General features: G+C 41.3%; 1 protein-coding gene across 2 annotated transcripts in view; it reads left to right on the top strand.

Annotated features, from left to right (window-relative positions):
* Positions 1 to 1,024: 1,024 nt before the first annotated feature.
* NAA16 (N-alpha-acetyltransferase 16, NatA auxiliary subunit) overlaps positions 1,025 to 13,212 on the top strand; it is a 104,091-nt gene continuing 91,903 nt past the window's right edge. The window contains exons 1-2 of one of the 2 annotated variants that reach the window (XM_067563179.1): positions 1,078 to 1,139; positions 1,803 to 1,922. In XM_067563179.1, the coding sequence (XP_067419280.1) occupies positions 1,920 to 1,922 (3 nt within the window). In that variant the 5' untranslated portion in view covers positions 1,078 to 1,139; positions 1,803 to 1,919. Of the gene's footprint in view, positions 1,140 to 1,802; positions 1,923 to 13,212 lie in introns of both variants that reach the window. The other variant, XM_067563178.1, reaches the window with a different exon arrangement.

Genomic DNA, 13,212 nt, shown 5'->3' with positions numbered 1-13,212 from the left:
GGGCATTTATCCCATTTGCCTTTGCCAACTCATCAATTGGTAAGAACAAACAACACAAATGCCCACTTTTGCCAAAAATGTCGGGACGGCCAGGACAGGACTTAAAACAGGGACTGTGCCTGCCAAAATGGGACATATGGTCACCATAGCTGGGAAGCTTTACATAACTAACATTTGATGTCAAACACTGAAGAATGAATCAATACATTAGATGACATCCATAGGTTCCAATCAGAATTGTCTGATTACGAGCCTGCCGTCCTCGCCTTAAATTCCAGCCAGTTCTTAGCATAAACTCTGCTGTAGTGGGGAGATCCACCCTTTGATTGCTTTGAAAGAAGGGATTCCTGGCTCTCAGATGATGTATGGGTGGGGTGCTAGAACAAACTGCTCTGAGAGAGACAGCGGCCGCTAAACCTGCATTAGTTAGAGGCAAAGTGAAGGGAGGGTGGCATGAGGGTAAGCAGAATGAAGGGCTTTTCCATCCTCTCTCATCCCACCGGCACAGGCCAAACAGCCAGCGCCCCGCCACCACCTGCAGCAGCCACACACCAAGCCCCAAGCCTCCTCAGAGCCATCAGGCCGGCCTTCACCCTCCTGAGTCCTTTGACTTGCCCCAGGTTGTTGGCTCATTGAGGGAGGGAGGGAGGGAGGATGGAATCGGCATCAAACCTCCCAAAGTCCCGAGATTTACAATTACATCGCGAGAGCTGGTGGCAATCTGGGCCAGGCTCAACTCAGCGTCCCCGACCCCAGCCTCCTCCTTAGCTTCTTCAGAGCACTGACAGCTAGTGGGGGGAGGGGCTGCTGCTGCTGCTGCTGCTTCCTCCTCCACCTCCTCCTCCTCCTCCTCACGCGCTGGGTAGAGCAGGATCTGCGCGTGCGCCAAGGGGGATCCCAGCGGCCATTTTGCAGCGTCAGTTGGGGAGCGAGGCCCTCCCCGGCAGCTGCGCACGGGGGCTGCGCGCGCTCGCTCGCGTGCTCGCTCGCGGTGACTGAGGGGAGCCGGCGGGGCGGCGCAGGCCAATGAGTTAAAGAGCCGCCGCCGCTGCCTGGCAGGAGCCGCGTCCGCTCCCCGCCGCACCATGCCGTCCGTGCCGCTGCCGCCCAAGGAGAGCAACCTCTTCAAGCGGATCCTGGTCAGTGACCGCCCCGCTCGGCCAAGCCGCTCCGGCCCGGGAGACCCGCCCTCTTCCAGCCCGCCAAGCCTGGTCCCCCGGAGGCCCATGCAAGGCCCCGGCCGGCCCCGTGCGGCGAGCGGGTCGTGCCGGCCGGCGGCAACAGGCCCTGGCCAAGCTGAAGCTGCCTCCGGCTCCAGGCTCTCGCCCGCTTCTTTCTTTTGTCTCGCGGGAGCCCAGGGCAGAGCGGGCCCGGCCGGCAGCCGCTTCTAATGAGGGGCCCACCTGCCCCTAGGCGGGGGATGCAGCGGGGCCGCCGCGAACGGGCTGACGCTCTGCTTTGTGCTCGGCCGCCTTCCGAGCCTCAGCGGGGAGCAGCGTCTCCCGGGGCACACGGATAGCGATAGAGCGTTGCAAAGTCTGGAACCAAATTTCCAACACTGCCCCTTGCAGTGCTTTCCCCTCTTCTTCTTCTTCTCTTCTCTTCCCCCCCACCCAAGAAAAAAGTTTCTATTGCCTAGATTTAGGCTTTTGCCTTGGCCCATTTTAAATGTACTGATGAATTGTGACATCCGGATCTGGGTTCAGGTTCCAAACATCTCTCTAAATTGGGATGTCTGGATCCAGGTAGGTGTTCTGGTTCAGGTGTGTTGCTAATAATAATAATATCTTATATTTATACAGCACCGCTCTGCTCGAAGGAGGATCCCAAAGCACTTTACAAATATAACTGATGTACAGGGGCTCACCTCATCTCTGAGATACAGCCATCTCCTGGATAGCAACTGACCAAGAACACACATGGTATATAGGGACTAGATTTAAGGCATTAAGATGCAGAAAGATTTTTTTTTCACTTAGCCACATGGCTGAGGGTGGCTGGCAGCCTAGTAAAGCAGAATCCGGTTCTCTGAAACATGATTGAAGGGGTTTTTAATTTGTAAACTGTCAGCCTAAGCACTCTGTTTACTTACTTGACCATGTGTTATTTAACTGCCAGACAGAGGTTTAATTCATGTTATAAATTAATCATCTCTTGGATCATCTATTGTAGTTTGTCTGAAATATTTTCTTGCTCTAGGTTCTCTATGGTTAAAAAAAACCCAAAAACTTTAGGTTCTGTGAATTAACTATTTTTTATGAAAAATACCCCTCTTCGTGCAACTTTGTGGCTGATAGTAATGCAGTTCTAGAGTATGTCTACACAGCAGCTGGGTGGTGTGATTTCCAGCTTGGGTAGACATTATGTGTAAACTCTGTTGGTGCTAGCACCTAAAAATAGCTGTGTGGCAGTGGTGGCATAAGCTGCAGTTCAAACTAGCTGCCAGAGTACATACCTGCAGTGTTCTACATGAGCAACTAGCCCTAGCCTCATACTGCTACTTAAAGACTGTTACTTTTAGGCACTAGCCTGAGCAGAGGTAGTGCCTATATGTCTCTCTGAGCTGGGAATCATACCTCCAAGCTGCTTTGTTGACATATCCCTAGTGTGAACAAAGCTTCAGGAGTTCTCAGTTACCTTGTCATCTGTACCTGCTCAGCAGAGGTCCACATGTCATGGTGGTAAATCTGCTGGCAGCCACTGGTTCATTATTTGCACTAGAACTCCCCACTTGCTACCACTGGTGTTAACAATAGCGGGGAATTTTTTTTAGTAATTAGTTTAGCCAAGGCCAAAGTGCTTAACAATAAAACAAACAAGTGTCCAAGCTCAGATGTGTGCTGTTGATTGGTTTCTCTTGTTGGCTTAGGGCAGCATTTAGCTTTTAAGATTTAATAGTTCTTAATAACCATACAGTAAGCAGCAAATTGCGATGGTATGCATTTTACTAAGTAATCTAGTACTCCTCTTGCTCTCATTGCTATAAATAAATTACTAATTTTAGAACAGTTAAGTGAAATTTCTTACTAGGAGCAAACAAGTTCACAGTAGCAGTCACTTCCCAATGTAGCTTAACATTTTAAATTTGTAAAGCTTCTAGGCAAGTGCATTTTAGACAAATTAGCACCATTTTATGTCCAGTGTCTAAATATATTTTCAGATAAAAATATGGCAGTTGAGTGAGGATGAAAGTTTACCTTTTGTGAAAGGTGAGCTGATGATCTGCATTGTGATTAATAAATGATTATTTCCTGAACTTTTGTCCACACACGACCATTCAGTTGATCTTAATGTATTGATATTTTAAAACATGGTTTCTCTTCTTTCCCAGTTTTTTTTTATCCTTGCAGTTTTTCTAAACTAATTCCTTGAAGTATTAATGTCTACATAGCTTATATTTTGTACCTTTTGGTTAATTTGCTTTATTTAAGAATATTTTAGTGTGTGCGTAGAAGCAGTCTGTGTATGTGGTGGTGAAAAATATTCTTACTAGGTATCTTGGTCCTTGTTCTTAGCTGCTACATTTGTTCCAGTAGTACTTGTGGATTCTATCCTAGGCTGCTGCTTTTGGTATATACTTTTGTTTTGGTTTTTTGGGTTTTTTTTTTTTTTTTTTCTAGGACTACTTGTTTGTTCTTAAATTCCCTCCTGACTGCTATCTTATATTTTACCAACAATAGTTTGTTACTTTCTGTAGGATTCACTTGAGTTGGATTTCCATTTTCTGAAGGATATATCTTTGGCTCAGATAACATCCTTGAATCTGGTCATTTAACCGCACTGCATTTTTTATCTTGTTTTCATGCTTTCTCTGTTTCTGCAGATGTATTTCTTTTACACATATGCTATTCTCAAATACCCTCTGAGCAGAGTCTAGGGTTGCACATATGAGTGGTCAAAAAACAGTCTGTCAGTTGACAGATCAAATAGTGTCAATGGCCAGATCATTTTAATTTATTAGAACAGGGACAAAAAATAGTCTAATACTTTAGAATCTCCAATAAGCTTAACCTGAGATACGTATGCCTATGGTTAAGATTCTGTCATGGTTGTTTTTAGTAAAAGTCAAGGACATGTCATGGGCAACGAACAAAAATTCATGGAAGCTGGTGACCTGTCCCTGACTTTTACTAAAAATACCTTTGGGGAAGAGGGGCAAACAGCACTGCTGGGGCTTGCAACTGGTCCAGGCCTGCTGCCCCTTCTGGGGAAGGTGCTGACTGCTGCTGCTCCAGCCCCAAAGGGGCTAATCCAACCCTGACCAGTATTCTGCTGTCCTGGGGCTGACCACTGCTCCAGCCCTGCCACAGAAGATGTCTTGGAGGTACTGGAAAATCACTGAATCTGTGACATAAGTAACAATACGATTCTGCCTAATTACAAAAAACTTACTTAACTGCATTATTTTAAGTCAAAAAAATGTGGAACACAATTAAATTAAATTCTGAAAGAATGGCACCATGATGCAATCAAAAATAGGCTACGTTGGAGCATTCTTGCTAGAGTATTTGATGGAAGTCAAATAATAGCTGGTCATCTGATATTCTTTAACCAGTCAGCCCAGCTGTAGTTAAGAATTTTGGTTTCTTCACTTGACCTGTGATGATTTTTTTGTTTTGTTACTAGCTTCCACTTTTTTTAATCCCCTAAAGTTTCATTTCACAGTGCTAGTTTTAATAAGATTCCTCTGCACATACTAAATCATGGTCATAGTTATGTAATGGTTCAACTATGGTTACTACTTGGACCAATTCCTATGTTACCTAGGTGCATGGGCTCATCTACTCTGGGAAATTTTATCAGCATTGCTATACTGGTGTACTTAGTAGTATATTCCTGTGTGGATGCTATTATTTGCAATAACTGGTCTTTTTAAAGTTTAGCATAGCTTGCTACAAAAGGGAATTAAGCTAAACTGAAAAAGGCCACTGTTGTGAATAACCGTTTCCACTTGAGGAGTAAACTATAGCAGTTAATTTTTCTGTACAGACAAGCCCTAAAAGGGAGAAACTGTTAACCTGTATGCTGTAAAACTGGATGAAGAATCAATTTTTTAAATCAGGGGTTCCAAACTTAATGACCCTCCTAGCCATATACAATAATCTTCCGAAGTTCAAGAGCTGCAAGACACGTATAACTTTGAAGTTTTTTCTGCAGCCACTCATGCCCTCCATTGTCTGTCTACCAGATTGGGAGAGGGGAGCTCAGGACTTCTGCCCTGTGGCAGAGTGGTGGGGCTAGGAGCTTCTGCCCTGCAGAGTGGGGCCTTGGGACTTTAGCCCCTTGGGGGTGGAGGGGCATGCCAGGGCTTGGGGCTTCAGCCCTGTGGGGGATTAAGAGGGACACCAGCACCCCTATCCACATGGGGTTAAATCCCCAAGACTCCCTTCCTGCAGGGCAGAAGCCCTGAGCTCCCCACCACCGCAGTTTGGTAGGTGGAGAATGAGCAGGCTCTGGGGGCTCTGTGAGCCACACTTCAACTGTAAAATAGCCGCACGTTGACTGGTTTATATGCAGGTAGTCAAAGTCCCCTATTAGTTTGATTAGACATAATTGCCTTTTTGATCTCCCCCAACATTGTGCACTCAATAGTTTTTTGATCAGCAGGTTAGTACCTTGTCTTTCATGACTGCAGCCTCTAATGTGCTCTCTGTGATCCAGTGTCTTAAGTATGAAAATACCTTGACACACTGCTAATGTGCTCTAAGCTTTTTCAGTTTTAGTGTTAATCTGATGCTCATAATACTGGTGGTATTGTCAAGAGGAGTTTTTTCACTTAAAAAATATGGTGAAATTAAATTCAGAATTCAGTTCCAACTTTGGGCTTGTCTACACAGAAAACAGTGCCTGCTTATGGAGGTGTGATTTGTAAAGCAAATTAACCTATTGTGCATGAATTAGTCCAGGTAGACAGTACTACATTAAAGCACTGTAGCAAATTTTTATTTCGCATCAGTAGGATAGACAGATCCTTAATGTTTCTTATGTAGAGAACAGTATTTATTGTAGTTTAAGTTCTTTAGCAATTCTTTAGTGAGAATGTTAGTACTGTTTCTTCTTGGGATTCTGTGATTGGGCTGACTCATGAAAATCACTGGGTAATCTCAAAATTCCTTTTGAGCATACTGCATTCACTTGGAAAACTTTCATACTCACAAATCATGCTTTAACAATTGGGTTTGTTTTGCAGCCCAGTTAAAAAACTGAAATCATAATGGCTACATAAATCTGTCTGCATGGTCACATATTACAATAGTTTGTTAATGGCTTTGAATTGGTTGATTTTTAATTTTTGCTTTGTTCTATACAAAGCATATCTTCAAGCTTCATCAAATGTTTTAACTTAATGTTCTTGTTTAACTGTCTTTTATAGATATTGCCTACCAATAAATGTAGACAAGTCTTAATCAGCCTAAAAGCACAAATGATTGTTATAGACCATTATTTTTCCGTTAGTTGCTAAAATGTTCAGTTTCCACAGTATTATATAACTATACATGTGTTAATAAGAATTAACAAGTAGTATTTAAATCTACACTGGGCAGTGCATGTTGGTAGAATAACATTTTGACTTGTTAAATTTGCATGTAATACTTAATTGGTTTAATGTTAGCAATGGCATGGAGAAATCATTATTTTTTTTGTTAATCATTCCCTGGTGTAATTACAATTACTGAATTTATCTTGTAAGATGAATGAATCAAATAGTTGAGATGGCTTTGTTAGTTTAGGGCTTGTGATGTTTGAGGGTAGTAACAGTTCATAGATGTTTCACTATAATGTAATGATGACTGTGGTAGACTGACAATATCCTGGACAAACCTTATGGAATTAAGGTAAATTTCAGTGAATTAAATTAAACCTTATTGAATTAGGTCTAATACCTTTTGGGGTTCATTGAATTAAAAGTGTGGGTGGGAGTAGGAGGGGGGGAATTGCATCCCCTCTCCTAATAGAGGAGTTAACTAAACAGAATTACATTAATATTTATCAGCACTTTTGAAGCCACCCTCTGTAGAGATTCACATATATTAATTCAAAATGGATTTTCCAGGGACCAACAAACCAAAAAAAAAAAAAAAAGGATTTTTGGATGGGGTTCAAGGCTTTCTTCATGATCCAGCAAACAGAAAGGACCCCTGTTCCATTGAGGAACCCAATCCTTATGGAAGGGTTGGAAGAACTGGACCTACTGAGGTCCCATAAGACTGTGTGCTTCTTTTGAGCTGAAGCTGTGGGGAATTTGAAACCCCAAAGAAACCCTTTGATGGGATGTAGAAGGATGGCTCCAGCCAGAGCCCATGTTAGGATTGGGGTGACCTCTCATCAGCTTATTAGTATGCATGTAGGTTTTTTATTTTTAATATGAACAATCTGAGAAAGTAAGCAGGCTGCTTGGGCTGCCTGTCTTTGCTAGGAATAATGTAGTGAAGGCAGGGAACTCTTCAGTTGGGAGATATTTCCACCCCAGAGAGGTGGTGGCCAAGGGAGCCTGAGTGGGTGCTCTTTTTGTACCATAGAGGGAGAAGCATAGGTGTCGCTGACATGTACTGTGGCAATAACCATGCTGTCTTGAGTCCATAACTACACTGGGAAATTTGCTCTGCTATTTCATTTGCAGTATAATTTTTACGAATGTATTGGGGGAGGCTGGTAGGTGGGAAATGTAACATGCGTGCTCTCTTTGTGACTTCAAAATAGGGCTGACAAATTGGAAATGTAGAACACTAAGAAATGTCAGCCTTTTAGCCACTTAAAATTACCAATTTTAATCTTATGCTTGCTTTGAGTTAGAGTGCCCAGATAACTTGAAAAACCTTCAAACTCATGTTTGAATGGGTGAAGTTCAAAAAATCTTCCTTTTTTTTTAATGGATTTTATACAAGCTCATTTATTCTGGTGTGCCAGCACTATTTCATAAGTTGATGCAACTACAATCACTTAGAACTGGCAGTGAAACATAGCCATGAGTTTGAAGTACTCCCTTACCAAAATTTAATTTTCAACCAGTTGTTTGACAATTTGTCTTCTGTCAATTTGCAGTTGTTAGAGTAGAAAAAAGTTACCTGTTTTTTTATATCTTGCCAGTTTTCTGATGTTACATCTAGGGTCCATATCCTGCAAAAACCTCCATGTGTGCATAACTCCACACACGTTATAGTAGTCCCACTGAAGTCAATGTATGGGTAAAGCTGCACACATTCATAAGTATTTTTGCAAAAAAGTGACACTTCTCTTGCTGCTTCCTTGCTTTTTTTAAAAGCACTATGTTTATGCAAGTAAGATGCGTGGAGTGGACTTAGTGTATCCAGAATACTGCTCTTAATACCTGATGAAGTTTCAAATTCAAACGATGTCATTCAGTTTTTAAAAAGTTGAAGTTATTCCAGCATTGAGCAAACGTAGTAAACACTGCTAAGTAATGTAATTAATTAGTTAGAATTCAGCATATAGTATATAACCTACTAAATGTTTATCTCCTACAATCTGAGACCATTTTTATATAATTTTTGATACAGGAACTTCTAAAACAGACATTAACAAACAAGTGCTCTGTGAAGCAAGACCAACTTCTAAATTGTCCATTTAATGTTGGAACTTTAAAAAAAAATTTCGTCAGTACTCAAGAATGCTAAGTTTCTTTCTGCATTGTCTGTGAACAGTATGTATTTGTGACTAGAACATACATATTCAGCATAACTAAATAGCCTCTAAGCCACTGTTTTTCAATTGGTGTTCTGCGGAACCCTGGGGTTCCGCGGGAACACTGTTAGGGTTCTACGAGAAAGTGACATTGTGCCACCGAGAGCAGCTGTTCTCCGTGCTGCCAAAAAAGGGAAGATGTCCTGGATTTTTCGGCGGAGGGTATCGAGTATGAGTGTAATTTCCCCACGGAGCCTAAAGGGTTCCGCGGGGAAATTTAATTGAGAAACGCTGGTATATAATTTGCTTATTTTGACTTTTTTTTTTTTTTTTTTTTTTTTGGCCCCATATGTAAAAATACTGTTAAGAGTTTGGGGGTTCCACAATTATTTATCGAGTTCAAAAGGGTTCCGTGGCCAAATTTAATTGAGAAACACTGCTCTAAGCACTTATGGCTAGGTGAAGCTCCTGGGAAAAAGATATGGTGGTTTTAAAAACTGGTTTTGGAAGTTTTTGACAGAATTGTTTCCAACGCTGTAGGTTTGAACAGAATTTCCTCTTTGACTGCAATTTCATTAACTAGAAACTTATTGAGGGTTATCTCTTATCACTTCCATATGCTTGTATTGACTTGGACTTTTTTCCCATTTCTGGGTAATGATCTCTGCAGTCGGGTTTTAGACTCCACTTCTAGCCTTTCTGTGCATATTATTCCTTGTTTCAAATTGTTACTATTATGCAACGGTGTTACATCTATGAAAATTAAAAATAGGCAGTAGAGACAACAACTTGGAGTCTAGTCAGCTTAAGAAATAGACTAAGATATTGCATGCCCCTCTACTGGCTTTTGTGGTTTTAGTGTCATTTTCCTTTTCAAATGTATTTTCTATCCTCTTGCTGTTTGAAAGACCCACTCATTAGGTGAAAATGTGAAACTGTTTATACACGAAGTGCTACAGGATTCTCAAAAAAACATGAAAAATAGATTAGCATGTAATCTTTCTATTGCAAGTGTCATATCAATATTAGGTTTAAAAAAAACTACCCAATAATATTTTTATTGATGTGCCTTCAATTCCAGAGTGCAGTATATAAACTTGTTTATCTAATAACTTAAATGTAGCTGAACTTGTCTGGATGCTTTTTTTTTTTTTTTTTTTTTTTTTTTTTTTTTTTTGGACTGACAGTCATCTGGTATGTTTCTGTTTACAAAGGATGTCCATGCTTGGACAAAAGGACTCACTAATTTAAATGCAGGCTGGTCGAAGCAGATAACAGGTTAGCCTCTTGAATAGCTTCAGGGTTGGAATTGATCTGAGTTTCCAGTTGGTGGAATTCAGTAGTCTGTCATAAAGATCTTTCAATACAATGTAGCAAAACTGCTTATTTTTCATCATTTCACTTTATTTCCATTAATTGGCATCTAAGCATATTGAAGAGTTTCATCTGGTCACATAATATTGTACAAGATGTGTGACATCCTAGGCCTAATTTCTTATACGCTATGCAGTTTGTTCACAGCAGAAGAGTATTTGAAATCTTTGACTGACTTCTGGCAAACTCCATTGTCCAAGGAAGGTGGTTCTTACAGTGCATCTTTGATGCAGAGTGGAAAATGCAATGTAGATATTGTAAATAAAGATACTAGACTTTATCCTTTAATTTAAATACTTTTTTCCATTTAATTGACCTGTTCATTTCCTGGAGCATGGAAACACGAACTGTTTATGAAGCAGCAATGTCAGACTTTAACACCTTTAGGCATTCCTGGGGGAGGGAAACAACCATTATTGATGGTTAAACTAAATTAAAATTCAGATATAATTAAGTTTTTTTTTTTTTTTTGCCATTTGGAAGATCAAATTACAAACATCCAGTGGTGCGGAGGTGTGAGCTCTAACAGTTCTTAAGATCGTGGCCGTTAAATCAGGTTAGAGTTGAAGTGTGTGCACAAAGGATGACATGACAGTGATATTGACTTGATGTAAATTTTCATGTTCCATGTAGCGTGAACAGTTATGGCTACAAACGTGCTATTCATCCTTGGAAACCTGGAATTACTAGTTCCAATAGTTCACAATTTATCTAACAGTAAAATTAGACAAACGGTGCCATTTTGACACTGGTCCAGGCCTTAAAGTCCCATACTTCAGGCTGATATAAGTCAGTCATTGCAGTATCCAATAGGTTTCTGGGTGTGTAGAACATTTCTGATGGTGAGACTTTTCCGTTATTAGTGACCATGTGGAACCCTCTTGCAGAAGTGTCATGGGGTGTGCGAGCTCCCTTTTGTGATCTTGAGTGCACTCTCCAGTTCCAATTACCTCAGTTCCCTTTATGGCCACTTTAGCAAATGCAATCACAAAGGGTCCTCTCTCATAGTTGTCAGACTTCTAAACACTTTAAGAAATCTTTTCTCTAAAAAGTAGTCTTTAGATTAGTAGCGTAGTTTAGGTAGAGAGAGGTAAAAAAGGGAATTTATGCTCTATCTCCCTCAGGGTCTTTGGGAACAGTGCCTAGCTCTGATTCCTAAAATGGGTTTAAGAAGCATGCTGCCTCTATTCCTGAATGTGATGTCCATGTTGAAGTTTAATCTGCCTCTGGAAAGCACATTCAGTGCCAGTGCACAGTGTGACAAGTGTGTGTTTGTCCTTCGAAGTCGATGAAAATGTCACATCCAACTTCAAGCGCATTTCCAGAGTTTATGGGTAGAGGGTAACACCCCAGGTCTAGTCTCTCTGCTGAATCCAGAACAGCCACTCTCTGTGTTGATGCTCAAGCTGCATGATGCCATCCTGGCTTCAGCATTGCCCTCCATAATTGTGGGGTTGTGGAGTTTCTTCCCAGCCCTTGTATAAAGGGACTTATCACGGCTGTTGCCCTTCAGTGATGTCCACACTTACACAAACTTAATTGCCAGGCACAATCAAACGAGCCACAGATCTAAGCTGGCACCAATGTTCAAGGCACCATCTTTCTGCTATATAAAGGACAACTTAAATCAGCCTCACATGTGGGAGTATCTATTGTGCAGATCTCACTGGCTACTTCCTCTGGCTCCGCTGCCAGTACTTGTGCACCAGCCCCTGATATTCTAAGCCTTCTTGTTTTAAGAAGAAAAGAGAAAGTGTGGCACCTGTGAGAAGGGACGCAAGGAAAGGAATAATTGGCATTCCTCCACTCTCCACTTTCTCGTGCAATAAATGAGTGTGTGTCCTCTGGATGCTGCCTAACTTTCATCACCAGAATTATCCCCAGTTAGAATTCCCAGAATCCTCAAGCTCAAAAAAAGTGAAAGTACTGTACTCTGAATTTCTACATCCACTCTGCATACATCCTCCTCCAGCCCAGGACACTTGTCAAACCCTCTGGCCAAACTCACTTAATAGAGAGCAATCTCTGTCTTGGGATATGAACTTAGTTTTAATTAAGTTGATGGCAGTCTCCTTTTGAGGCTATGGGAACAGTATTGCTTGAACACTTATTAAAAATGGCATTTATGGGGCACTTCCCCAATACAGTTGTTCCCTCATGGAGACTATTTTTAATTATAAAGGCAAATTGTTGCTACACTAACAACCTAGTGTTTTCCCTGAAATTCTCTTCAGTTTCCATCTTTGATCTTCTTCCTCAGACTCCATTCTCATCTCAGCAAAACATGTCTGCATAGTCAGGTTGTAAAGCAAACACTGTTTCTACTTACAAAGAATGGAAACACTTACAAATAGGCTATTTGTAGTTTTTGTAGAAAGATGGCAGGGACGGTCTATTGAGAGGTTATCTAATTTGATCATTATATGCATAGAATTCTGCTATAGCATAATTAGTTTACCAGCACTGACAAAATCAGTGTACTAGTGCTAGGGCTGTTGAAGCCTAAGTAGCATGTCTAAGACACGTTCATGTAATGGAGATATTTAGAGTAGTGACTTAGAGTTCAATGCATACATTCATCAAGCACCATTTTTGGACTTGGCATTGCAATCTGAAGTCCAGTTTGGGAAACCATTATTACAGCCCATATTCCAGTAAAGAACTCTTCACCCACTTTCAAGGATGGATGAGGAGGATGGTGGAGCGGCACTGCTTATTAGTCTTTCACAAATGGGAATACGGAGAGGCCCTCAAGATTACTTACTAGTGAACTTTTTCAAGAGCTGCATGTATGCATTCATGCTTCCTGCCCACCTTTCTCTTTATTGCAGAGCTCTACTATTCAGAGCTATGCGGTTCAGAGAAAGGAGCTGAAGGATTTGGAGCATGCACTCCCTTATATAGACTAAGGTACCTGACCTAGAATGTTGTGTGAGGATTCTTGTATGCCCCCCACACACATTGCTTTGGAAGAGAGTTATATGTGCTTTCTGCCAGGCATGACTGTCGAAGAACAAATTAGTGGGAAGGAAACCTCTCCTTTAGTACTAGTTAATCATATTCATTTTAGCCATTGCATTTTCCCCTTGCTTCATTTGTTGCAGATCATAGGTAAGCTCCCGTGAAGATGAAGCTCTGGAAAGGGTGACCTCTAGACCTCCTTAACGATGGTGAAAGGCAGAAGATAGATTATAT

The sequence above is a fragment of the Emydura macquarii genome, unplaced genomic scaffold (genome assembly GCF_026122565.2).
Source record: "Emydura macquarii macquarii isolate MOO-44397 ecotype Brisbane River unplaced genomic scaffold, CSIRO-AGI_Emac_v2 contig_2473, whole genome shotgun sequence".
Lineage (NCBI taxonomy): Eukaryota > Metazoa > Chordata > Testudines > Chelidae > Emydura > Emydura macquarii.
This window is presented reverse-complemented; position numbering and strand designations above follow the sequence as displayed.